Source organism: Letharia columbiana (genome assembly GCF_014066305.1).
Source record: "Letharia columbiana isolate WasteWater2 chromosome Unknown Sc0000013_s0, whole genome shotgun sequence".
NCBI lineage: Eukaryota > Fungi > Ascomycota > Lecanoromycetes > Lecanorales > Parmeliaceae > Letharia > Letharia columbiana.
Window position 1 is genome coordinate 55552 of NW_023501052.1, and position 25009 is coordinate 80560.

Here is a 25009-nt window from a genome sequence, read left to right on the forward strand (position 1 = left end):
TCCCAAACCGTGCATTCGTGGAATAGAGGATCTTGGATCTAGCCAATAGTGTACTAGGCTCGTATCCTGAAACCCGCTTTTGTGGTCGATATGTAACCTCCATGCCATCATCCGTCTCCCTTATTACGAGCATCGCAATTTCCTCTGTATTATATCAGCATGGCCTGCCCTACTGAAAGAAATCCCCCTTCTCGTATCATCAAGCCTCCCATCATCTCCTCACTGCTTTTACTTTCCCACCATCTACAAACCAACTCCACCCTCCAACCTTCCATCATGCGTCCTTCCACCCCCCTCTCGCTCCTGCTAGCACTCACCGCCACCCACGTCGTCGCCACACCAAAGCCAATCAAGCACCACGCGCGCTCAAACGCCACCACCAGCGCCACAACCTCCATCGCAACAGGCTCAACCTCAGCCGGCTGCAACTACATGTAAGCAAGCAAACCCTACCCCCCCCTCCCTCCCTCCCACCTCACCCAACCAACACCGCCCCCCCCCAGCCACGCCATCGGCCCCAACCCCGCCAACCCCCCCATCATCTACACCGGCTGCGCCTGCCCCTCCGCACCCCACCGCGCCTCCATCTTCAACCTCTCCGCCGCCTACCCGGCCTGCACGCCCCGCCTCGACACCGCGCTCTACCCCAGCGTCGTCGTCGGGCCGGGCGATCCCGGACTGGCCCTGTGCGAGGATTGGGAGGCCGTGCCGGGGACCGCGGCGCCGGACGGGACGCCCCCGTTGGTGCCGCCGTATGTGGGCCTTTGTTGCACTTTGGGTCCGGGGGGGGTGAGGGGGGGGTGTGTGTGATGGGGGGGGGGTGGGGGGGGTGGGGGGGGGGGGGGGGGCGGTAGATGATGCGTTGGGGCCTGCAAAGAACTTTTTGTAAATGAAATGGACACGGTTCGGTGGGACTACTTGTTGCAGCGGGCTGTGACGTGGGCTCTAGGTAGCTATGTTGTAACTATGGTAGATTTGAATACCTCGGCGTGCATGTGTACATCGTGTCCGCTCCGTCCATGGGATCGATCGAGCGAGCTCCTGGCTTGACCGTCGCGACCCATGGGCCACCCGCAAGGCCATCCTAGAGCTTGATGGGAGGGGAATTCCTTGCGCTTTTTCTTTGAGAGGAAGAGGGGAAATAGACCCATCCCCAAGGGTAACTAGGGGCTCCATACGGCTTCGTTTCATCTTCTGGCGGTGAGTTTGAGGCTGGCGGATCGAGACTCGGGGCTCTGATTTGTCGAAAGAAAGAAAGAAAGAAAGAAAGAAAGAAAGAACTCATTGGGGAGCCGCGATCTGGGGTGTGCGCGACACGTCTTTGCTGGTAACAGTGGTGAGGTTGTCATGATTTACGTTCAACACTTATGACGGGAGCGAAAATGAATAGGTTAGGACAACGAATGGTGTAGTTCTCTCTTTAGGCGTCTGGAAGTAGAACGGTACACATTTTTTCTCCCCCTTTTTTTTTCTATATGGATATATAAACCTCGCTTTCTCTTCTCTCAACGTTCCACTTCGACGCATCATGTTGTATCTTTCAACTTGCATGCATATACGGGGCACTGTTCTTGAAACAGGTTGCCTCACGCTGTCTTCTTACCTTGCTGCCATGGACTCACTCTTCGATCTTCTCAAGCGAATGCGTCCTCGAATGCACGGACAATGTAGGGCTGGGCAGCATCATGTTCTCGTAGCTTGCCGTGGTCGGATCGGGCAGCTTGGTGCAGATCCAGGCGGAGGCATACATGTTGACTCTGTCGTCGACCCAGTTCGTTAGCCGATGATCCCACTTGCTATATCTGACCCAAAAGCGGTTGGATGGATGGGGTGTAGTGCCCACCGGTCAATGCAAGTCCCCGGCATCCTGGCACCAACCCTTCGTGTTGCGAAACCGTTGTTTTCAAATACAGCAGTGTACCAAGGCTTTAGGCCTGCGGAGCGCAAAAGAACTTTACCGCCGGTCTTCAAGGCGCGGTGTAATGATTGCACTTGGGTGACGGCTTGGGTGTCGCCGGGGCAGAACCAGTCCATGCTGTCCATGACCTTGATCGTGTCAGGTAGAAGTGCCTATGAACGCGTTGATGCTGATTGACGGGTACACTTACTACGGCATGACTCAAGGTACCAGGAGCAATTCGGCAAATCACTTCTTGAAGCTCGTCGGTGTGGATGCGTAATCCGTCGAACGCGCCGGGCTGGGAGAGCTTGCGGTGCGCTCTGTTTGATAGATACTGCGGGTGACATCTACGAAGCGTGAGAATTGCAATGGTGACTTGCAGCTGAGGGTTTATCACACCTCTGCGAGTATCTCCCCTGCAAACACAGGAGGTAGAAGTAGTTGTCATCGCCAACAAGCGTGTTTTTGACAACCGGATCCAGCGTATTGACTATGTACTCCCAGATAGCCTCGCCTCGCAGGTCACTTTCGACTTGGTCTCGGTGGTCCTCAACAATCATCCTTCGCTGTGCAGGGGGAACGCCTGCCGCCTTCCAGGCGAACCACTCTGTGCTGACGACTGTCCAGTGTAAGGCTCTACTCAGGAGGACTCTTCGGATTCTAGGCCAGATCTCTTGTTGCTCGTTCAAGGTTTTCGCGTTGCACATACTTCTGACATCGTTGCTGAGTCCGAGGAGCCAGAATAGCGAGCGGATAAGCTTGATTGCATGTCTGAATTGCAAATTAGTGGGATCCTACCAATGCCGACGCAACGAAACACAAACCTAGAGCCGCCAGTCTCGTAGAATCCACGGGTAGAGCTAAATATGCTAGCGTGTTTGAGCCAGTACTGACATGCTTGCGAACTCATATGAGGACTGAGCTTGGTGATCAAAGCTTGACGAAATGCAGGGAACCTGCCTTCGCCGAACATCTTCCATACTTGGGCATATGGAAGGCTTTGGAATGCCGCGATCTTCAATTCCAGAAGATGATTCTGATTTGGGTTGAGATCAACTGCATGTATGCGTCTTGGACCTGCTTGATAGAGATAGTCCAATACGTTATCTCCGGCAGAGGTTACGCAGAGAACGACATCATCACTGCGGATGTTTAGGAGGCGGTGATCGACTCGAGGGTCTTCCCACGTGAAGGCATAGATGTACTCGTTGTTGAATTGGGTGTGCTTTTGTAGAGTGTCATCGTAGTAGATACGTCGTTGGTTGTTCTGGTAGAACATCGATGGCAATGGGAGATTTGAGCTCAGATTGATGACTGCGCACTGGTAGGCTTTTGACCTGAGCTCTGCTGGGATTGATTTTTCAACCGCCTGAAACATTTCCGCTCTGTGGTTCTGTGGAGAAAGGTAGGGGGATTCTGTGCACGAGGCATCCAGGCTCTCGATGAAGTCCTGCGCATACCCTGGGCTCGTGCCCATGGAAGATGCAAGTCCGCGCTGTGTGCCTAGGAATACTTTGCAAGGTGTCAGCGGTTCTATGATAAATTCACCTATAGATGGGGTTTGGCCTACTGTAGTAGGGTATTCCACCGAGGAGGTAGTTCCTCTCGTCAACCGTCTTGAGGGTACCGAAACGGTACTCGAGGTAGTCTCTCCGGGCTCCTTCTAAGCCAACTCGATCTACATCGAACCACGCACGCCAAAAGACTCGCTTTATCCAGGTAACGTGCCTGTTGAATGAGCCACCAGTATAAGTGCGGCCACTGATCTCGACAATACTTTGGACGTAAAAATCCACAACACCTACGATCCCATCGGATGATAATAAAGATGGGATCGAGTCCAGAACGCTGTAATAATCAGGTATCATGCTCAAACTGTACGACATTGTCACGAGATCTGCGCCGCTGTTGACGGTGCTCTGATCAGACCAGGAGGATCCCAGGGAGCTGATCGAGGTGTTCGTCGACTTCACCGTCTGGTAGTTATCCAGTCGAAAAGCGCGGGCATCCTGGCATACAATCTCGACATCCCATCCCAAACGGTCGAATCGTTTCCTAGCTACCTCAAGAAGAGACGGCGAAAGATCAACAAGGTACACCTTGGCAAAGAACGTTGGTACATTGAGGTACGCTTGCATGGCCTCGATGTTGTATCCTGTACCACCTCCAATGTCGACCCAGATTGGTCTCTTGCCCATCCATGCACCCTTCCCTTCTTTATACCTCAATTGCGCAGCGACGAGCCCCAACATATCTTCTCGACCTCGGAGAAGTCTCTTTCGAGTTGCATCGTAGACATCGGCCTGTGACAGATCGTCTTAGCTTGCTTCACTGGTCTCAAGCGTTCCTACGCTGACAAATGAAGCAGGATATCGAGATCACAGTCGTCAAAAGATGTTGCCCCCAGAGTCGTTCAAGTATTACTGACATTGGGAAACGGGGAGGCTACCTGCGCTTTGTAGAAGCTCTCCAGGGCTGCTTGCTGGCCCGTGATCGCGCCATCTCCACTATGCGGTTTGAGGAAGCTAGCGTAGAAGAATCTGGCAAAGGTTGCCAGACCGCTGGAGACAGTCAATTGCTTGGATCCGGAGATGATTGTAAGCGAGAATCGGGCAGCGAGGGCAATGACGACAAAAAATACAAAAAGAATGCAGATTTGCTGGAAGCTGGGAGCTAGACTATCTGATATATTTGCAGAGAGAAATGAAGGAAGTGCCATGCTGGCTGAGAACGCGTGCAGAAGGAATGGTTGACCGTGTGGAGATAGTGAGGGGGAAACATTGCAGAAGTAAGGAAGAATTCAACAATATAGCCATTGAGGTCAATGGCCGACTGCCTCTCCCACTCTCCCATTCCCCCACTATATTCTCGATTTAAACTGCATATTTTAAGCTGCCGATATCGCTCGGGCCAAGGTCCCTCGGTTTGTAGGTTGTACTGGCGTACAGGGCCAACCTATCAAAAATCCACATGGCCCGGCTTGGGCGTCAAATGACCTGCAGGACAGCGATTAAGCATATATTAGCGGCTGCGGGGTCTCAATTGACTTCTGATGCTATTCCCAACATCGAATGGCAACAAGAGAATACGGTGCTTTGCTGAGCACGGAAACGCCATTGTGCATTTCTTCTGGCGGGGTTGAACCCTTGAGCATGTTGGAACGTTGGGCGAACCCTCCGAACGTTGAAGTCAATTCGTCCTTCGTCCTGTTACGTTGGATTCCTAGAGCATGTGCTGCCAGCTGGAGGTGCGATTAGATTGACAACGAAAAAGCAACCTGCAAAGTGTTGGACGTTGGAGACGACGTTGTGGCCAGTAGTTGCAGCACGGGTCTCGTTTGTCTAGGACGCGGACATAATGACAGGACGGACCCCTCTTGCACCAAGGTACTTCCCCGCCGCGCTAGTAGAACCTCCTCTTCCAAAAACAGTATCAAGCGTCCAAAGTGTCCGATGCTGAGACCTTTAGATAACCGTTGACCAAGTCACCATCATCTGGGTCTTCATAATTCCTGAACAAACCTACTACTCCCCACCAACTATGCCTTCCCTCCTAGAAATCCCTCCTGAACTTGTGGAGCAGATCATCTCTGATTTGGCAGAAGGGGAACCTCCTTCGAGAAAGCTCATCTACGAACAGCCTTCAAAGTCTCTTCTAGATCACGACTACCATCCCCTCAAAGATCTCTCTTGCACCTGTCGTATCCTGAGGCGTCTTTGCTTCACTAGCTTGTTTTCGGCCCTCAAGTTGAACATGGAGGTCGGTACAGGCTTCCTGGAATTCATCAAAAGTAGCCAGCTGGCTGGCCGGGTGGACAGCCTGGTCCTATACACCACCACCGGATGCCTCGGCAACAGCAGCTTCCTTTGGCCCCGAATGGTTGAAGTTGTGGACCGTGTCAATGCGCCGTCCATGACCATAATCTTCCCTCCTTCGCTCTTCACGGAGATCCTACCCTATAGCCTCAACCTCGATCATGCCTGGGCATTCAGTATTGACTACCAAGTCCTGCACCTGGAAATGGCTCCCAATTCAGTTGCACCCAAAACGCCGGAAGATGTTGTCAAAGAAAGTAACGTTTTCGCGATGCGGCCATGGACCCATTGTACGTACAACGAGGGGTCCTCAGTCGAAGCATACAGCACCTACGAGTACTATCTCAAGGACAAACCCTCTCTCTTCTGTCCATCCAACTCCAACCAATTCGTGCGCACGATGCAAAATTCGCTCGACCACATAACCTCCCTAGATCTCATCACCGTCTTCCCCACCAACCACCTGTGGTCTTTCGGCAAATTCATAAGTTTCATGAAAAGTCTTCGCCACCTGCGCACGCAGCTGGCACCAACGCCTAGCAACAACATCCTCGACGATCCGTCGTCCCTGGGGAAGTGTCAAACCAAGGACCTCTGGATGGAATTTGAAAGCTCGTATGCTAGGCTTGTCGATTTCGTCGCTGGCGGAGGTTACGATGAGTTCGAGTTGGGTGCTCTTGAACAATTTACCATTTTGGATTATGCCAATGCAGCGCTGCGTGAGACAATAGATGGCGTTGTGGGGAATCGTTTGGATGAGTGGGAGCGAGGTCCGAGCGGCGGCAGTTGGACTCGGAGACGAGAGGACCAAAAGGCTATTTCTCAGTGAAAGAGAAAATGTGACCAAAGAGGAGTAACGTAGATAACGCAGATAATTTTCGGTGTGGGGAGTTTTTAAGCTTGAATGGATCACGGAGTGCGCAGCTTGGAGGCCTACGTCAGAGAAAGGTACTTATGAGCAATCCCACTAGCTGGAGTGACGAAAATCGGTACAAGTACCAGTGACTTTTACACTTACCTTTCGTATGTGTCGATGAGACGCTGATCTCATTCACCAGCCATTGTGCAATGTATTGCATTACCGTTTTCTTGTTTTGGCCAGCTTTCACCATGCTACACGCAAAGCAAAGCACATCTGTTGGTGGTCTCTGATTTGTTATATTTCCATTTGCTTGAATCGCAGGCTGGGTTCTGATAAGAACCAACTTAGCTGACCAACCATACCCACGTTCCACCTTCAACCATCAAGTCGCTTGTATGTCTCTCGCCACTGCGATTTCAGATATCCGATCTCCCCGCTGTGTGAAAAGGTCCATCCAATCATATGAGCCAGTCAGTTATCGTATGGGGACGTGGGAAACACTGCGGAATTGTGCCGCTGTCTGAGTTTCTTCAAGATCAATGATGCCATTGCTGCGGTTTCTATGAGTCCGTCGATGTTGTCATCTCGGGTCCATCTCTACCCTCACTCCTTGTAAGTCCGTCCTCAAGCCCCCCACATGTGGACTACCTTGGGCCCAGGTGCCAAATGATTAACTGTTTGCTCAATACACTATTGACTCTGCAGTCAGAGCAGGAGATCATTTCTTTATTGAATCTATTGTAAAATGGAGAAAGTGGGGTTTACTCGGAAAGATGCTCTCCATGTGATGTGCCACGTCAGCACTGAACCGGCTCGGCATTCATGCATGAGTCTCAATGGAAAATGCTGTTGGTATGCTATCTCTACAAGGTGGAAAATTTCGACACAAGGACCGGTACAGCTGAGTACGGAACCAAGCTCTCGGCGCCCACTGTCGATCGTGTGTAGCAATTTGAGTGATGCTTTGGCCAAAGCAATCAAGCAAGATTTCGTCATGTTGCAAGTCATGCTCTAATCATACTGCGTATGAGCCATGCTTCTGAGCTCATCTTATCTCTTTGGGCGCCTGCCAGATTGGAAGGATTGGGAATCTTCCTAGATATAAGAAGAACCTTCCTTGCCCACAATTTCCAGAATCATCAACAGTCCTTGGGGGTTTCACAAAGACTCAGTACCCTCCATCTTTACACTCTAGGCCCTGACTATCTCAGTGAATCAACAACATCTCATCATGCATTTCCAGAAACTCCTTCTTGTGCTTCCTGCACTTGCCGCTTCTGGAATCCTGGCGGCTCCTATGGCAAACAGTGGCATGGAATCTCGTCATCTGTTGCCCAGTTTCTACCGCTAACATGAGGCTAGATGTCATATCATCAAACGAGCTGGCCAAGCGTCAGGATTCTGATGCCGTACATGATCATGGCCATGGCGAGCGTCTGGACTCTGATGCTATATATGACCATGCCAAACGCCAGGACTTTGATGCCGTATATGATCATGACCATGGCGAGCATCTGGACTCTGATGCTATATATGACCATGCCAAACGCCAGGACTTTGATGCCGTATATGATCATGACCATGGCCAGCATCTGGACTCTGATGCTATATATGACCATGCCAAACGCCAGGACTCTGATGCCGTATATGATCATGACCATGGCGAGCGTCTGGACTCTGATGCTATATATGACCATGCCAAACGCCAGGAGAACGCTGATGCCTCGTACGATCATGCCGCTTCCCCCAAATAATCGCCACCAACGAGAAGGCTCCATTGCAAGTTTAGGAAGCAAGGGGGTTCTTGATGCAGTAGGACGCGCTTTTCTCGTTCTGTATAAGCAAGCTAGATTGTTTGGAATTGGCAAGTGACGGAATGGGTTTATACTTCTTGGAGGAAACACCCTTACGGTCATGTACGGGATGATAATTTGGTCTGACAAGTTGTTTCAATTCACGAGATGTTACTATAATAGCTCCATAGTAACTTGGAAACGATAAAGTACAGGGCTTGATGTGTTGGGTGCTGCCCTTATCCATATTGGTTGTGATGTCCTTTTTCATATGTCGAGGCTTTCACAGTAGGTTCGATGTGATTACATACTGCAAGCTTTTTTTCGCCTTTTCACTGTGTCATCCTCGGTGTTCACGTAACGTTTCGCCCACAACACTGCTTGTATGTCTAGGTTGTGCAAATGCATACGGACGCCACAGGCGGAGGCGGAAAGCAAGAAGACCATCTACTTAATTGTAAACATGTATATGCTTACGAGTGGTGGCTTTGACTGGCCCTGTTTGTTTTATAAAGAATGTTGTTAAGTATTCAGCGTCAAGGGGCAGGCATAGCATGAGATTGATAAAACATATTCTCAATACGTAAGCTGTGATACATCGATGCATCAGGCCATTGTTTCACACATTAGCAGAAACCACAATAAACCCTGACCCTCCCTCAGTCCCCATGATGCACCTGCCCAATCTTATTTTCGAAACTTTCGCCAACCACCACCCCAAACTTCGGATGTTTCAAATACCCGGGCTCCATGACCTCCCTCACAGATCTCTCTCTCGCCCACCCGTTTATACTGGCCCAATTCACACACTCATGCGGACTGGACCAATTACCCAGCGGTATCGGCTGCGTCTCGCCCCACCGCATCGTCACAGGCGTGGTATCCCCATGACACATGACGCTTTGGCGCAGCATGTCGATACAGTGTTCATTGTGGTAGCGATTATCCTCCGTCTCTTGATCGGAAAGGTCGGGGAAGTAGTAGGAAGGGTACATGTAGCGATGGAGGCGTTTCTAATCAGTTGAATTAGTGGGGTTGTCGTTTTGCTTGGGAGGGATCAGAAGTGTCTTATATTTCTCCCTTACAAGGCAGTGGAGCTCATGGAAGACGGTCAGTGTGCCGAAAAAGCCCCCGTCTGGCAGTGCGACGGCTTGCTTCTTTCGCTCGGGATCGATGGCTGTCATTTCGGCTGGAGAGATTCGTATGTTTGAATCTTTTGAGCTTAGTATGGATTTTCTGTCTGGCCGGGGCTGAGAGGGAACGACTTGCATTGAAGGAGATCGTGCCATGCGGCGTCAAGGCTTTGGCTAGGTAAGCCGGCGTACAGGCTTGTTGTTTGGTTGGAATTAAAATGCTGGATTTTGAAATTTATAGCCTTCCGAGCCGGCGCTGCTTAGGGATTAGGCAGGACTCATTGGTGCCCCTTCGCGGAAGTTGCTTACAATAGACTAGACCAGGCCCATGCGATGTCGAAGGCGAAAGTGAGTATATCATCGTTGTGGCAACTGCTGTATATAAGAGTATGAGGCCCAAATGTAGACCGAAAAGCAATGGCCATTGACGCAGAAAAGAACGTCGTTGATATAGAGGTACGGGCGGGGTTTCAGTCATATTGTCGAACGACTCATCGCCCTGGAACAGCTTTTCCTCAAAGGAATCGTCAGAGGAGCTCATCTTTTCAGCGGCATTGATGTTGAAACAACAACGAGTTACGAGCGCTGACTTGTGAAGGGAGTCAAAACCTGGAAAAGCGGAGGAAGACCGACAAGAGCAGGTATGAGACCGATTTGGCTAGGATGTTGGAGGAGAGAGAAATGAACTGAAGAGAATGGCAAACATGAGATCAATGCAGGGCCTTCGAAAATCATGTTCGGGAGTAGTGTTCAGGAGAGGAAGGTCATAGAGACACTCGGATAAGACATTTTGCTTCCATTGGCGTGAATGGAATGCCATGAGTGTGAGTTAATTCTTTTGGGCAGAGTGGCAAAACTTCGATGTCTACTCAGAAGTTGAGGGACATCGGTAAAGTAGGTGCTATAGATTCCGGCAAGTTCCGCCAGCCGCCAACGGATGAGGCAAAAGTCACTGTACATATGATCAATTAACCAATGACTGCTATGTCTCGAGATATCCTCGTTCCGGCCCTTCCGCCCTAATATCCCTGATCTGCAGCTGAGCGCTGCACATTGACCTGGTTATGCGTTCCAACACCTTTAGCAAACATAATGTCGCTTAGCGTACATCTTCATTGGCATTCATCTGCCGTTTCAATAAATGCCCATCATGGCGGTACGTCTTGGCCATGTAGGCATGTTATAAGCTTCTCATGAAGTACAAGATTGCGTGATCAACCTCAATGATCACATCAGCAAATGCGTGATCCATGTAGACACCTCATCATCTTTGAAGCCTGATCTGCATATCTTCTTCTCTGGGTTGTCTGCTACGGATCCTTTCCGCGCATAGTAGGGCACTGTGAGGATCAAGCCTCTCTTGATTTCGTAAGTAAGCATCTTCTATGCGATTCGCATCATCTTGTGTTGTTCTTTGATTATCACTTGTTTCCAACCGTTGAATCAACTCGAAGCCTAAGAAAGCTCTCGACGACCTCGGACACCAACACCAACGATGAAGTCGCTCTGCTCAGGCGCAATGGCTTTGGTGACCTGCGTTATTGTTCTTGCTGTCATGATATCCATCACCACGTTTGCGTACACAGCTAACCCCAAGTACTGGTGGTCTACAACCGGACTCCAGCAAGTTTGCGGCAACGACCCTCTCCCCGAGACCATGGTATTCACCGAGCACCACCAATTCATGAATTTGTCGCATGACGCCGATGTCTACTGGGGCAAGCTCACGACGCCTAATGGCGGCTTCGTCAGGCAGCCAGACACAGAGGGTGTCGTGAGGAAACATGGAATCAGCATGTTTCATCAGCTACATTGCTTGCAAATGATAAGGGCGGAAATTCAACGATTGATGCATTTGAAACATTATCATGACGCTCAAGCACCGGGAGAAGATAAGAACATCGAAGAGATATTGAACGATGAGGCACACTGGACGCATTGTCTGGATTATATACGCCAGGTCAGTGCTCTCTCGTTGCTATCGTCTGAGGCGGGGTGTAAAGACTGCTTGTCTGACATGGAGGAAACAGGGCATCCTTTGCGCTGCAGACGGTACAGTGGAGAGTCCTAAAAAAATCCGAGTGAGAAAGACATCATCAGTGGTGACATGGTGACCCATAAGTGTCGCAGCTCGAGATTGTTGTACGAGCTTTCCGAGGAATCAGGGGGTCGGTCACCGTCTCATCACCATCATCATCACGACGACAAATGATGGCATTCTATGTTAGCGCACAACGTGGCGAATCTGAATGTTTGGATACAAGACCTGCCTTACCTACTGTCAGTGAGTACCCTGTGCCCAGCAGTTGCTGTCAGCCGTCCCTCGTACAATCGAGCGGATCACGGGATGCACGAGCCCCGGAAGAAGTTGCAGTCTACAGATTCCAGAAGACTAGCGAAGGAGATGGCTGTTCTCTGGTGACATTGTATTTCAGATCTGCTACTCTAGCGGCAAACTTTTGACAAGCTGGATATCTCTATGGCTTCCACACTTTATATGTTGCGGTGATGCCTTCGTAGCCCATCCACGCCTCCCACTGTGCGCCCCAAGCCCAGCCGATACTAGCCCATTACTTAATGTCTGTGGCACATTCAACGGCGACTGTAAGGCTTATCAGAGCGATGAGACTATTACCAATAGTCGTGTTAGCGCGTACCTGTGAAAGAGAATGTGAAATATCTCCCAGCCAGATAGCCGGTTGGGGTGCTTTACACACCAGTGGTACTACTATAGTACATATCCAAGTCCCCCCACCTCAGGCTTACCGGTTAGCTCCCATCCATCCCAGTCAACGACACTCAGAAATTTATGAGTGACGGGACTGGGGCCAAGATGGTGGAAAATCCAGCCAGTGTGGGGTGAGGCTTTCCATTGGACAAGATGCTCAGCGGGTCATGGTCATTGAAGACGAGCGTAATTGATTCCAACGTGTCTAACACAATAGCAGAGGCCGTTCCTTGGGATAGTTGAACAATGCGTTGTCTTTGGCGTCCAAACGGCTTTTGATGAAGGTTCAGTTATGAGGGTGCCTTCGTCTGGGCAATGAGGTCGCACCTCGTCAGCGAGTCGATGGCCGTGAGTTCTTGCAGATACTGACCAAAATGGAGGCGTGCTGATCCCAATTGCTATCTGACGTCTTCTCTTGCATTGAACCAATGGTCGGGCGTGCTCCTCCTCAGGTCTACCCCGCAGACATTGGTCTCGCCACCTTGCACACTAAGTGTCCAGTATCCTCATCTGCTTCGATGACACCCATTGTAATCCAAAGCAAGCGCTTTAACCCTCAGCCCCTCTTCCGCAGTGGAGATGTCCTAACTTTTCCTGATACCATCTCTTTCAAAGCCGTCCTCCTGGTCTTGTCCTCCAAGTCTTTCTCTCGGACAATCTCAATTCGTAGTCCACATTCTTACCTTCTTCAGCCATCGTATCCTTGTGCCCAACTCTAAAACCAATATCTGGAACTCGAGGCTCTGCGATACCAGGATGACTGCCACGTGACAGGGGAGCGTCTCCGCTGGGGTGAGATGGAAGAAGAAGTGTACACGCACACGCAGGAGCAGCGTTGGATCATCGCAGACCTTGGCGTCTTGAGGTTTCCAACAAGGCTTCGCGGCCTAGGTGCTGCTGTTCGTGCTAGTTCTGCTCGAAGCGGGTGGCACGGAGGTTCCACGGTGACGGGTGTCGCAGAGGCAGTCATTGAGGCAGCTTTGTTTCCAGTGAGCTCCAAACTGATAAGTGAGGGATTTGTTGAGCTGTCGAGCATATGCTCTTGTAGTCGCCTGGTGTCTGTGACAGGTTTATGAAGCCTGGGGGTGGTGGGGGTCTTGACACCTGTAGATCGCCTTGTAGGGCTGCACTAGTGGACCAAGGGAATTGCTCATGTGCCCATTGTCTCTTTTAGCCCTTCGGAAGCTCTCACAACACTCGGTACTACCACTGCTGATCACAGCACTCCGACGCTGTATCCAACATGCCCTTCACTTCTATGGCAAGCCCTCAGCACTGGATCCTTTGACAGGCTCCGAAAGACCAACAAGCTTCAGAGTCGACTAAATCCACAGAAGTGCGGAAAAAGTGAGAGCCTCTATGTAGGGGGACGATAGCCAGAGTTTTGGACTGACCCTTCTTCCAGGCGCCCGAACCTTTTTTACGACTCACCATGACCGGATTTGATGATCTTCCGAATGAGATTATCCTGGAGCTGTGGCACCACGTCCTCCCTCCACATGACATCGCAAGCTTTGCTCTGGTCTCAAAACGAATCTTCGCCTTTGCTAAACCGTCTTTGAAAGAGCACCATCGCTTGAAATCGGAATATTCTATCATTGAAAATGACCGAAGCTGCGATGGTAGCATGTTGGCGCATCTACTGAAAGACGTTCTACTCAATCCTCACATTGCTTTCTACATCGAGAAAGTCTGTATCTGTGACTGGCGCACATGCTGGGAAGATCCAAATCGTGGTGTTCCCTGTCGTCTGGATCTGGAGGTAGATGACGTGCAGAATTACGTCTGGCATGTACCGTATCCTGAGCGGGACATGGAATTATTCAGGAATGGCATTCGAAAAGCGAAACATGTGCTCCCTAGTGAGATCGACGTTTGGATCAAACTCCTTGAGAGTGGGCACGAGGATCCAACCCTGGCCCTCTTGCTAAGTCTTCTCCCAAACCTCTGCACGCTTTCGCTCGAAGACCCCCCCAAACGAACTCTCTTATTCACTAGCATTCGCCGGATGGCCCAGAATGCCCCTTCAACATCATTTCTCAAACTGAGGAGCTTCCACCTGGCCGACAGCGTTTCTGAGCGAAACGAGGGCATATCTCTCGTAAAGCTATTTGCACTGCAACCTTCCATGGAGAAGATATCATGTTTCGATGTCGACAATGTTCGTCAAAGACGTGGTATTCCCGACTGCCTCATAGCTCCTCAAAGTTCTAATGTGACCGAATTGGTCTTTGACTCATGTGGCGCGATTGGGAAGCACATTCCTGTACTTCTCGAAGGAATCAAAAGGCTGAAGAGGTTTACATACGTCGCGCTCGGTAAGACAGTCGATGCCTTCAGGATAAGATCCGCCCTTCTCAATCATTGCCGACACTCTCTAGAGTATTTGAAGATGAGCTACCATGACGGAGAAGGAAATTACATGGGCAATCTGCGCTTGTTTGAGAACTTGAAAGTGCTCCATATTACACACAGCCTCTTAGTGGATCCAGATGCCGGTGACGACTTGAACATGGCAGACTTGTTGCCTATCTCCATTGAGACTATTGATACGACTGGCCAATCCCGTCGGATAGTCAGCCACATTCGCCCATTCATCAGAAGTCTAGTGAATGCCAAACGCACACGACTGTCGAATCTGAAAACACTAAAGTATCGGTTCTACGATCTCTTCGACTCCGGCAATCGCATGCATCTCATCTTCACCGATATGTGTCGGTTATGTCAGGCGAATGGTGTTCAATTACAATTTGAGTGACTCATCCGCGAGTCCGAGCCTTTGGTCGAATACGAAAAGCCTTCTTGATATTCTCAAAGCGACGCCTATCTAAAAACTCGCATCCAGCCTTGCAAGACTGTGCATGGCCTTAGTCTAGAAGGACGAATCCGGGATGAGATGATTAATTGCAGCGTTCAGCGAATCAGCTTTTATCCCCATCTCGCACCTCACCAGATCAGACAAGACCATGACCGAAACCCCGCCACAGTTCAGCCCAACACTAGGCCTTTGCTTCACGAGCACGCGCAGATCTGGGGAAGACATGATGCATGCATCTGTGGTTCTTTCGCTTGTTCATGATTGTGTTCAACAATCACGTCTGTCTTGAATCCAATGCTCCAGTCCATTTCTAAGAAGAGACGCATACCGAAAGAAACAATCAGCTAGTGCTAAGCTTACACATTCAAATCCATGCGCGTTGTGATACCAAATTCACAAGCATTCAAAATTGCGATCGTAGAAGAAGAGCGCAAATTCAATCGCAGGAGTAGATACATTGTTCAACAGCCGTTCCAGCGTTCATCAAAATGTTCACTAATCCAGTCGCACCGAATTAGGGTATCATCATATCTTTCACCTACTCGTAAGCCAAAATTGGCCTGACCCTCTGCACTCCGGATTTCCCTCTTCCCACGTTCCCACACCTGCCCGCACCAGCGATCTTTTCGAATTCCCAAAGCCCCCATTGCATACAAGGGCAAATAGCATGCCTGCGTTCTCCGTTCTCAACTCCATAAACGCGCCGACTCGAGAATCTTGGGGCACTGCACATGCCGGAACGGCACACCACAGCCTTCACATAATTCTTCGAGCCTTTGATTTGAACCAAAGCTCCTCAGCAATGATGGGTATAATTCCAGAGATCTTACTAAGAACTTTAAAAGTATACGATCACGAACATGACTTGAGCTACAGGGACAATACCCACAGGTGGCGAAACTGTTATCGTTGGAACGTGCTCCCGACAGAGTAGAATTAACCCAAGCCCACGGATGGTGGCACGGTGAGAATCTGCGGCTACATCGTGTCACAGCTAACGCCATCTGCTCCCACAATGATGCTGCAAAATGGTGATTCCCAGTAGTTGCGGCGGGCGCTCGAGCTTCGAGGGGCGAGATTTCCTAAGGGCGTATGATCTTAGCGACCCTTTGCCATCCGTTCTTCTATTCAACAGTTGGGTCTTTTAATTTAACTAAGGAAGCTCCTCGGTAGGAACTTCTGTCTTTGAATGTAAGGATCGCGGCTTACCATAGATCGTATTGTCAAGGTGGTAAGGCAGGCTTTGCTTTACATCCTATCTTTGCGGCCTGAAGTTCTTTCGGTCGCGGGGCTTGAAGACCTACATTGGATGCTTTATCAAAAAAGGGAGAGTGCGAAATTAAGCGGATGAGGCCGTTACTTGAAAAGTTCGACCCGCCTGACATTTGTTGAGCAAAGGTTCTTGACCCCTCACTGACTCATCTACGCAAGTGTCGTTCCACAAACAAGATGAGAAGCCCCGAACCCCTGACAGAGCAGCATGAACAAGGAATCTATTTTGCTTGTCTAACGCACTTTCTAGGACAACTTTGGTCATGAAACGAATGGTTCCACGCTGAATCTCAGATTCGAGAAAATACCCACAACTTTAGCGACCCAAAATGCCTTTGTGGTAGCTCGCCTGGTGTCCAAAAGCTTACAACATTCGAGGGTCATTCCTGATATTCCGATCGACAGGTCATTTGGTTTGAAGACCTTTTCCCGCGTCATGACTAGGGCTCGGACTGCCAGCTTGGTCTCTAAGATACGCAAGACGGCCCTAATTCGCCCCCATTGGTCCGAGACCCAAGTTGTGACTGGTTTCCCCACCAACAAGGGTAGTGTAAGAGCTTGAACCATAGCCATAGCCCATTGCCTTGGAGAACCTACTAACGATCCACAGCCTCGTCTTCCTGCTCCCAATTCTCATCTTCTGAATTATCCGAATACTGACACTTTTTTCGTATTTTTATTGCCACAACAAAGGTTCCCAACACAGTCAGTTCCTCATCGTACTAGGCCCAGTGGATTGCTATCACGCATTGAAGAACGATCAAACAAGCAGATTGCGGCAAGCTGGGTAAAATGACCAACTTGGGCCCCAACGCTAGGAAAGTTGGCCATTTTCTTTTGAACTCTACTCATGATGTTACCCTACCTTGTAAACATCCGCTACCACTACTCAGAAGTTGAAACCTCGCTTGCCTTCGCTTAGCGCTTAGCGTGATGAGTAAGGGTTTCATTCTTCGCTATCGCAAGCGAAGAACCTTGATTTCGAGACCTGTACCTGACTACTGCTGAAAGACGCCGTAGACAATGCAGAGATAAAAGAAGATGGTATCCAGTAGCGTTGCTGCGGTACCTTAGCCCTCACTGCGCTGCGGCGACTTTTGTGGAAACCGATGGTTATTCTCAATGTTAATCTTGTTTAACGTCCATTGTCTGGTATGTGTGAGGGAAATGGACGAAACCGTTCTTGCTGTATATCTCCGTTTTTAAAACCGTGGCAGACACTGGGGGCTGTGAGAATCGCTTCAGTATCAGAGGTGTTGGAATGAATGTCAGCACTGGTTTTCGTCAGTGTGGTACCGGCGAGCTCATGGCTCTCGACGTGCTTGTCATGATTTACGATCCGATGGCTAGGTCTGAATATTCCAGAAATGCTATAAAGTCTACGATGTCCTCAACCGCAGAAACATGTTACCAATTCAGCAGCACTTCGGTTGATCAGGAGAGTCTCCTGCATTTGACACAGTCACTAGCAGAAACCTACATCCTCATAATTCCCGACCATTCCCATTACACATCCTCTTCGCCCCAGTATCACCACTGTTATACCTTTGCTCGCCGCAACTCCTCCCCAACCGCCTCTAAAAAGGCCCACCATGCACTTCACCACCACAACCCTCCTCTCCCTCCTCCCTCTCCTCACCAGAGCCACCCCCCCTCATGTCCCGTCAAGTCGGCGGCACAGGCCAGTGCGGCGGGTTTCAAAACGCCATCGACCATACCGCCGCCTCCGACTACGCCCTCCAGCTCTCGAACGGCCAAAACGCCGGCCTCTGCCAGGGCTTCCTCGACAACCTACACGGCACCTGCGGCCTCGGCATCATCAACTGGAAATGTGCCAACAACAATGGGGTGACGGGCATCTCGTTCACGGCTCCGACGACTTGTTTGGGCAGTCAGATTCAGAATACCGTTTGGGTGGCCACGCTGCCGCATATCCCAGACGTCGTATGCTCGTGGGGGCGTTACGATGATGATGATGGGCCTGATGGGAATGGGTGGTGGGATGCGGTTTTTCAATTTATCGTGGAGTTTGGTGGGGATTCTTAGGTGGTGGGTGTGTGAGAGTGGCGGTGGGGTTGTGGCTGGAGGCAAGGGGAGATTGATGGGACGAGGATAGAGGGGGTAGTCTAGGCCTTCTCTGGATTTTTTTCTTACCACTTGTAAATGTATCATCCTCTAATAGTTTATGAATCATCTTATTGTAGGCGATATCGCGTTTAGGTATATTAGCACCGGTTCTTTTGCGCGATGTCGGTCAAAGCGTGATTGTCCGTTCACTGCGCCTTTGGGAAGAGTCTTGTAGCTTTCCTTTGATAATGAGAGGCATACCGACAGCAAGCATCGGCGATACGGGAAATTGCTCATGAAAAGAATATGTGTGACTATCATGGCTGCGACCGGATTTACATGCCATCTCAAAGGAACCTCTGTCCGCTTTCAGAAGTAGGCCAGTGTACTGTGAACTTTTGCCCCACCTATCTCCCTTACACCCAACAACAGCTACAGGTCAAGCTGATCCTTTTCAACGTCGCCAGCAGCCTAAGCTCCCGCACCACGCCCATCTCCACACGTGCAGCGCTAATCCCCCAGCAGCGATTCCACCAACTCCCCCGTCTGCTTACGAATCTCGTCCAACATCTTCTTCTGCAGCTGAAAGTTTTTCAAAGCATTCTCCACCGCGAAGTGTCCAAGGGCCGTGACTTTGGGAAGGTTCCCCTCCGAGAGAAACTTGTCAAGAGCTGTGGATCGAATGACTTCAGGGTCTAGCTCTTTACTGCCGTAGGCCTTCTTCATTTCCTGGAGCTGTATTTGTACGCCGTCGAAATATTTGTGGAAGTTGACGTGTTCGGCGCTCATTTCTCTCATGGCGGTTTGCATCTCCCGGAGGGCAGTGATGGCTTTGGAATTTGCCTGGTTGTAGTGGGAGCTTGCTTGAGGGAAACGCTTGTATGTGCTCATGGCTGCGGGTCCTGCGTGGTTTTGGGAGGAGGATACCCTTAATCGTTAGAGGTAGCAGCTCAGGAAGGGTTCAATGAATCCACCACTGCTACAAGTGTTAGTATGAGAAGGTCCAGCACTGGCTTGAATTTCGAGTTACCTTCTTGTGGTATGGTTCAGGGTGATGTTTCCTCAGCACAGATGTAAAGCGAAGGTTCCGATTTGTCTCTTTGGTATGGTGGTACGACTGCGGAGCAAATTTTGAACGAGCCTCAAGATCGGCTTATAAGTTGCGCAGCACCTTGTAAGAGCAGATTCATCTGAAACATGCCCAGGGGCGAACAAGGCAAGCAAACAAACATTCTGAGTACTTCTGCGGCAAGCGACATGATTTCTTTCCCGTTTGAAAAATCTTTGACAAAGTACATGGACAGCAGCAGGGTTTAATGAATACAGGACCTATTCTGTAATGCATGGGTTGCCTGCTGAGCAATCCATGTGTGCCCACATCGTACCGTATGACCTTGCTAAACAGGTTTTTATTTATCTGGAACTCCTTGAAACCTGATTTTGTACGCCCATCATCAAGCGACGCGTCTTACAGCAGACCGGATGTACTTTATGCAGGCCCTCGCGTCGTTTTTCATATCGCTGTATCTTAAAATGAAGATAACACGGTCCTGGCATCTGGTCACCCTATTGAATTTTCATCATGAGCTTACATAGATGAGCGCGTCAAATCTACATTTGGGTTTGTGTGAAAATTGGCATCTTGAGATTGGCTGGTTTCTCTAATCGACCAGCATGCATAAAGCATGCATGAAATCTGCATAATTGATGCATAAAAACACCTCTCCGCTTGGGCGCTTCCACGACCTCACTTTCACTTACAACTGCCTCCGTATAAGCCATATTGTTATACGCACGGTAGTGTCTATCGGCATGGCCTGATAGCTCTACCCCAAGAATTCTTGTCTCCGAAGCCCGCTCCTCGGAGCTCGTACATTGGTCCCAGACTAGGAGTCTAGGACGCAACGCCTTCAGAATACGCTACCTTCTATAAAGGAGAGCATCACGATTGTCTCCACAGATTTTCTCCCTTCTACGACTAAACCATGAAGATCTCAGGGCTATCATTAGCGCTGAACTTCTTTTCAGGCGTGCCACGGACCCATGCGGAGAACAACCGGCCGGCAGCTGAAAGTTTTTATGCGACCACTCTCAAGGTCACGACAACGAGCAGACTGGTGGACAACGATTGAACTCATTGGCGAAGCATCCTTCCAAATGCCATAGCGACACATTGCAATACCACCCTCGCGCATCCTCGCTATCAAACGCTATACCTCAATGCCTTCCATCGTGACTCTCTCTGGTACGAACGCCGCAAGCTCGTCTTCTCCTGCCATCCCTGGCCATTTTATCTGCTCTTGAGTGCGTACCAAGTGCAAGCAGACATCAATCAGAAAGAGCTCGAGGACACATACTCATCGCCTTGGTCTCTAATGGGCACACCAGGCTGCACGCCTCTGGCGTCCTTGCAATCAGCCTACAGCCGCCTCTACATGATCTTCAGTGATACAAGAGAGCGCAAGGTCGAAGACATGGCCGATTACTTCGGCATTGAGCGTGGGCCATTCTTGGGTATGGTGCTTCCGGCTATACTAGGAGTGACCTTCTGAGCGAACCTGCTCTGGATTCTGGGTCGGCCAGCGTGGAGATTGAAGGTTGAGGGGACAGGAGTGGGGAAGACAGAAAGAAGTGAAGAAAGGTGGGAGCGTCTTGCTTTATTGCTGGCTGAGGACGGGATGCCGGAGGAAGAAGTGGAAGACGAGGACGTACGAACGTATTGAAATGCCGTTGCCAGTCAGGACGAGGATGATTATGGAAGATCGTAGGGAAGACGTGGACAACAGTGGCGAGAAGAGAGAAAGCTACGAGGAGCTTTCCGGCACGTTTGAACACAAAACTGGGGACATTGTGTCAAGTTGTTGGTCTAAGGGCCGCGGTTCTTGTTAGGCGAAAGGACAATCTGAATTATACATCTACAGTATCCAATTCCTGTTGACTCGACCTGATACCGTCCATGCCACCAGCCTACTTCAACATGCATCATTGTAGATGCAAGAGTGTAGCACTATTAGGCAACAGCAACCACGCATTGTCTAATACCCCTAATTTGCTCATTCTTTCGTCTCCTATTTGCCATCTCTTCCTTTCTGAGATAGAGCACCGTCACTCTGCATTATTGGTCATTGAGCAAGATGCATATCAAGAACGTCGCCCTCGTTGGGGTAAGGGCCCAAAGCAGGCTTTTTAGGCAAGGGGAAGGATCCTTGACGTGTGGCTGATGAGGGCGGCTGATGGGAGCGGGCTTGTTGGTGATGGAGGGGGAGGAGGGTGAGTAAGGAGGGTAGCTCGTCCTTTCACACAAAGGCGGCCGAACTTGCTAACGAATTCGGGAGAGAAGGAGCGGCAGGCTTGCCGGTGTTGGTGTTTGGAGGACGAGAATGTCTAGTCAGCTGAACGTGCACGGAGAGCAAACAAAGAGCGAAGACATCTCCTACATTGCCCTATTCGATCATGGGTGCGCATGATTCTGTCATTGCGAAGTGAGTGAGTGACAAAGGTACAGTAGTTGCTCGTCAGTGCTATGCATACATGCCGTCCCGTGAAAATCTTGGCTGAATGGTCAAGCTCTATCTATCGGTAGTGTCAAACTCTTTGTTCCGTGAAACTCAAACAAAACACTCTCGGCTCGTTGAATGAGATGGAGTAGATTCAAAGATGCTTGAATTGACTCTATCACCGCATGATAGGCACCTGCGTCGAGCAACAAGGCTACCGCAACAACTAAGACGTATGCAATCTGTGGACTCTGTTCCCAACGAGCTACTAAATCGATCGCTAGGGCTTGTAAGGTTAAACATCATTGCTTTTGTACAGGCCTCTTATATACATACCTGAAATGAGTTTCGGCTATGGAATCGACGATTTCGTCGCCGTGGGTCAGCTCTGCTGGAAAGTCTACAAGAAGTGCAAAGACTCGCCCGGAAATTACACAGAGCTTTCCAGCGAAGTCGGCGCTTTGCACAATGTCATAAAGGAGACAGAAGAGCTGTTCTCTCAACAAAGTCTGGCGACGGAGCAGGAAGTCAAGCTGGTCACATGCCGGCAAGGCTGTGAAGACGTGCTGAAGGACCTGGATGGACCCATTTTAGTCAAATTCGAGAGCCTGGGAACGAATTCTCGAAGAAGAACATTCGATAGAATGGGTTTTGGGATGCAAGATATGAATGGCATACGACTGAGGTTGATTTCGAATGTGTCGATGCTTGATGCTTTCAATAATGCGTGCATAGAATCCGCTCCACTACATGCTATTTCTCTCCATCTGACCTAGACTATCAATTTCTAGTCATCGTTACTATCAGTGTTTGAGAAAGACGCATATCAAAAATGTCGCCACCGTTGCGGTAAGACTCCGAGCTATACTCTCACCATTAAACAGCCGGTAATAATTGAACAGCATAGCCGCATGTGAATGTGGGCTCCGCTACCATTGCCGCCCTTTTGAAGGAATGCGACCGCTTTCAAATCACCGCTCTCACCCGCCCGACTTCCAGCTATTCGCCGCCAAATGACAGCATCAACGTCATTACCACCGACTTCGACTCCTCGGGCTCCCTTATTAGTACCCTCCGCAACCAAGACACTCTCCTCTGCTGCGTCCTAGGCGGCCAGACTAAGGTCGCTGCTCAAAAATTGCTCATCGATGCGGCGATCGAAGCAGGGGTGAAGCTGACCTTTGCTAGCGACTATGTGGCCAACATTTTTGAGTTCACACTACCAGACTTTCCCGATGGAATTCGTGGGTGACAAGGTCAAGATACGAGGGTATCTGGAAAAGAGAGCAAAGACGGGCAAAATTGCCTGGACTGCTCTGAATGGAGGGTCTTTCTTCGATATGTATACGTCCAACGCTTTTTGACACTTGTCTAGATTTTCATAAGCATGTCATCTCTTGACTACGCGGCGAGTTAACTTGAAACCTAGGGCTCGAACTCGGTGTCGCCGGCTTCGACATTCCCGCCCGCCGCGCCACAATCTACGGCACCGGCAACAACCTCGCCTGCTGGATGTCCCTCCCGGTCATCCCCACCGCCGTAGTCAACATGCTGCTTCACCCAGCCGCCATAGTAAACCGCAGCATTTTAATCTCCGGCGTGCTGAACTCAACACACAAAAAAATTCTCGCTGCTCTGGAAACCGAGACAGGGGAGGAATTGAGCGTTGAACAAGGTGATGTGAAACAGATCAAGAGTGGTGCAATGGAGAAGCTGGAGAAAGGGGAACTGAAGGCTGCGACGAGAGAGTTGACGATTAGTGCGCAGTCCAATGACGAGGAGGGGTCGGCGGATTTTTGGGATTTGGTGGAGGACGAAGCTGTGGGGGTGCAGGCTGTGGATGTGAGGGAAGCGGTAAGCGAGTATTTGCTAGAGCAGAAGCTAAAGTTGGACAAAGTCGTTTGTCTGAGATGAAGGTTACTTCTTTGCACAAGATATCTTTATGAAATCTCCTTATGGTAGGCTTTGAGAGCCAATGAATGACCAAAGAAGCAAATGAGAAGGATTTCAATTGGGGCAGGTGAAGGGAAGCATCATCTTTGAAAGGCCCATTTGGCTGGTGAGACTTGAAGACCGAAAATTGTGTGACCCTCGAATCTGTGAAAGTGACAATCTGTGAGGATTGTAAGAATCCTCGGAGGGAAGATAGAATGGATCTCGGAAATGAATGTCTAGTATAATGAAGGTTGAGACTCCTAGGAAAGAAAACTCATCCGGGTCAAGAGACATTCAAGCACAACGACGCAATCATCATTCACATTAGCGGTGACCTGAGGGGATTCACCTACTTGTGGAAACAAGGAAGCATCCATCTGTGAATGTCAAAGGCGTGTTGACCAATGATCATCGAACAACGAGCTGTGAATGCCAGAGATGAAGAGAATAGCCGCGCAAAGGTGAACACAGGAACATGTGAATTCCACCTATTCACACGTTACGAAGGCAAAACGCCTGAAATGTCACATTAGGTAACAAAAATGCTTTTTATGTGTGGTGAATAGCCAAATAGACGCCACAAGCTAACAGTAGCGCTTCCGATAGCCGAGGGGATTTCTCAGGTATTTAAACCCCAGCTCAGAGAATCTTCTCGGTAACATACAACAGCTTCTAGGTGGTACCTTGCAAGGGTGGCTTCCTCCAAGTAGCTTTTCGCTTGCAAGTGGTATAACATACATATATAACCATCGTGAGTCTATTTCTTCGATGGTACTCCCTTCTGGCTGCTTCAAGAAGACACCATTGTGATGTTGAAAGAAGATCAGGGAAGCCTGGTCTCCCCCTCGGATCTTCCTCTTCGGAATCGGGTTCAACATCTTCATGGGTTCCTTGCTAATATCTTTCAGTTCTACAGCATAGACAAAGAGCTTCTGGAAATGGACAACGAACTGTGCTGCAGATGTGTGTGAAGCGGGTGGTGTTGCGACCTAATGGATAGGTCTAGTTCAGTAGAATGGTGAAGGAAAGGTGATGCGCCAATTCTGGAGCTCAACAGCAAACTTGAGTGACTTGAGAAACGTTGCCGGTGTCGGTTTTAAAAGGACTAATGTTGACAACACTGAGTTTCAACAACAACATCTCAAGCTCAGCCGCAACCTCTGGACCCGACTGCCATCGCTCGAAGACA

The 25009-nt window shown here is 49.8% G+C and overlaps 8 protein-coding genes across 8 annotated transcripts; 5 read left to right on the top strand and 3 right to left on the bottom strand.

The window, feature by feature from the left end:
• Window positions 1-276: 276 nt before the first annotated feature.
• On the top strand, window positions 277-1088 carry HO173_004949 (uncharacterized protein; the record flags this gene model as incomplete). The annotated part of the gene is made up of 3 exons (XM_037306867.1): window positions 277-434; window positions 504-752; window positions 974-1088. 3 exons carry the CDS (start codon window positions 277-279, stop codon window positions 1086-1088), a joined length of 522 nt encoding a protein of 173 aa, XP_037165991.1.
• A 530-nt stretch (window positions 1089-1618) lies between these two features.
• On the bottom strand, window positions 1619-4619 carry HO173_004950 (uncharacterized protein; the record flags this gene model as incomplete). Its single annotated transcript, XM_037306868.1, has 7 exons — window positions 1619-1757; window positions 1844-2046; window positions 2109-2247; window positions 2300-2671; window positions 2725-3412; window positions 3471-4203; window positions 4350-4619. The coding sequence occupies 7 exons, from the start codon at window positions 4617-4619 to the stop codon at window positions 1619-1621; spliced, it is 2544 nt and encodes an 847-aa protein (XP_037165992.1).
• Window positions 4620-5257: 638 nt separating this feature from the next.
• HO173_004951 (uncharacterized protein) lies at window positions 5258-8331 on the top strand (the record flags this gene model as incomplete). The annotated part of the gene is made up of 3 exons (XM_037306869.1): window positions 5258-5305; window positions 5369-6500; window positions 7940-8331. The coding sequence occupies 3 exons, from the start codon at window positions 5258-5260 to the stop codon at window positions 8329-8331; spliced, it is 1572 nt and encodes a 523-aa protein (XP_037165993.1).
• Window positions 8332-9029: 698 nt separating this feature from the next.
• HO173_004952 (uncharacterized protein) lies at window positions 9030-9554 on the bottom strand (the record flags this gene model as incomplete). Its single annotated transcript, XM_037306870.1, has 2 exons — window positions 9030-9383; window positions 9456-9554. 2 exons carry the CDS (start codon window positions 9552-9554, stop codon window positions 9030-9032), a joined length of 453 nt encoding a protein of 150 aa, XP_037165994.1.
• A 1444-nt stretch (window positions 9555-10998) lies between these two features.
• HO173_004953 (uncharacterized protein) lies at window positions 10999-16965 on the top strand (the record flags this gene model as incomplete). Its single annotated transcript, XM_037306871.1, has 6 exons — window positions 10999-11463; window positions 12972-13220; window positions 13342-13349; window positions 13406-13592; window positions 13637-14985; window positions 16932-16965. 6 exons carry the CDS (start codon window positions 10999-11001, stop codon window positions 16963-16965), a joined length of 2292 nt encoding a protein of 763 aa, XP_037165995.1.
• Window positions 16966-17977: 1012 nt separating this feature from the next.
• Window positions 17978-18367, top strand: HO173_004954 (uncharacterized protein; the record flags this gene model as incomplete). The annotated part of the gene is made up of 1 exon (XM_037306872.1): window positions 17978-18367. One exon carries the CDS (start codon window positions 17978-17980, stop codon window positions 18365-18367), a length of 390 nt encoding a protein of 129 aa, XP_037165996.1.
• Window positions 18368-18898: 531 nt separating this feature from the next.
• On the bottom strand, window positions 18899-19279 carry HO173_004955 (uncharacterized protein; the record flags this gene model as incomplete). Its single annotated transcript, XM_037306873.1, has 1 exon — window positions 18899-19279. One exon carries the CDS (start codon window positions 19277-19279, stop codon window positions 18899-18901), a length of 381 nt encoding a protein of 126 aa, XP_037165997.1.
• A 2749-nt stretch (window positions 19280-22028) lies between these two features.
• Window positions 22029-23799, top strand: HO173_004956 (uncharacterized protein; the record flags this gene model as incomplete). The annotated part of the gene is made up of 5 exons (XM_037306874.1): window positions 22029-22033; window positions 22205-22612; window positions 22677-22734; window positions 22793-23129; window positions 23315-23799. 5 exons carry the CDS (start codon window positions 22029-22031, stop codon window positions 23797-23799), a joined length of 1293 nt encoding a protein of 430 aa, XP_037165998.1.
• Window positions 23800-25009: the final 1210 nt, after the last annotated feature.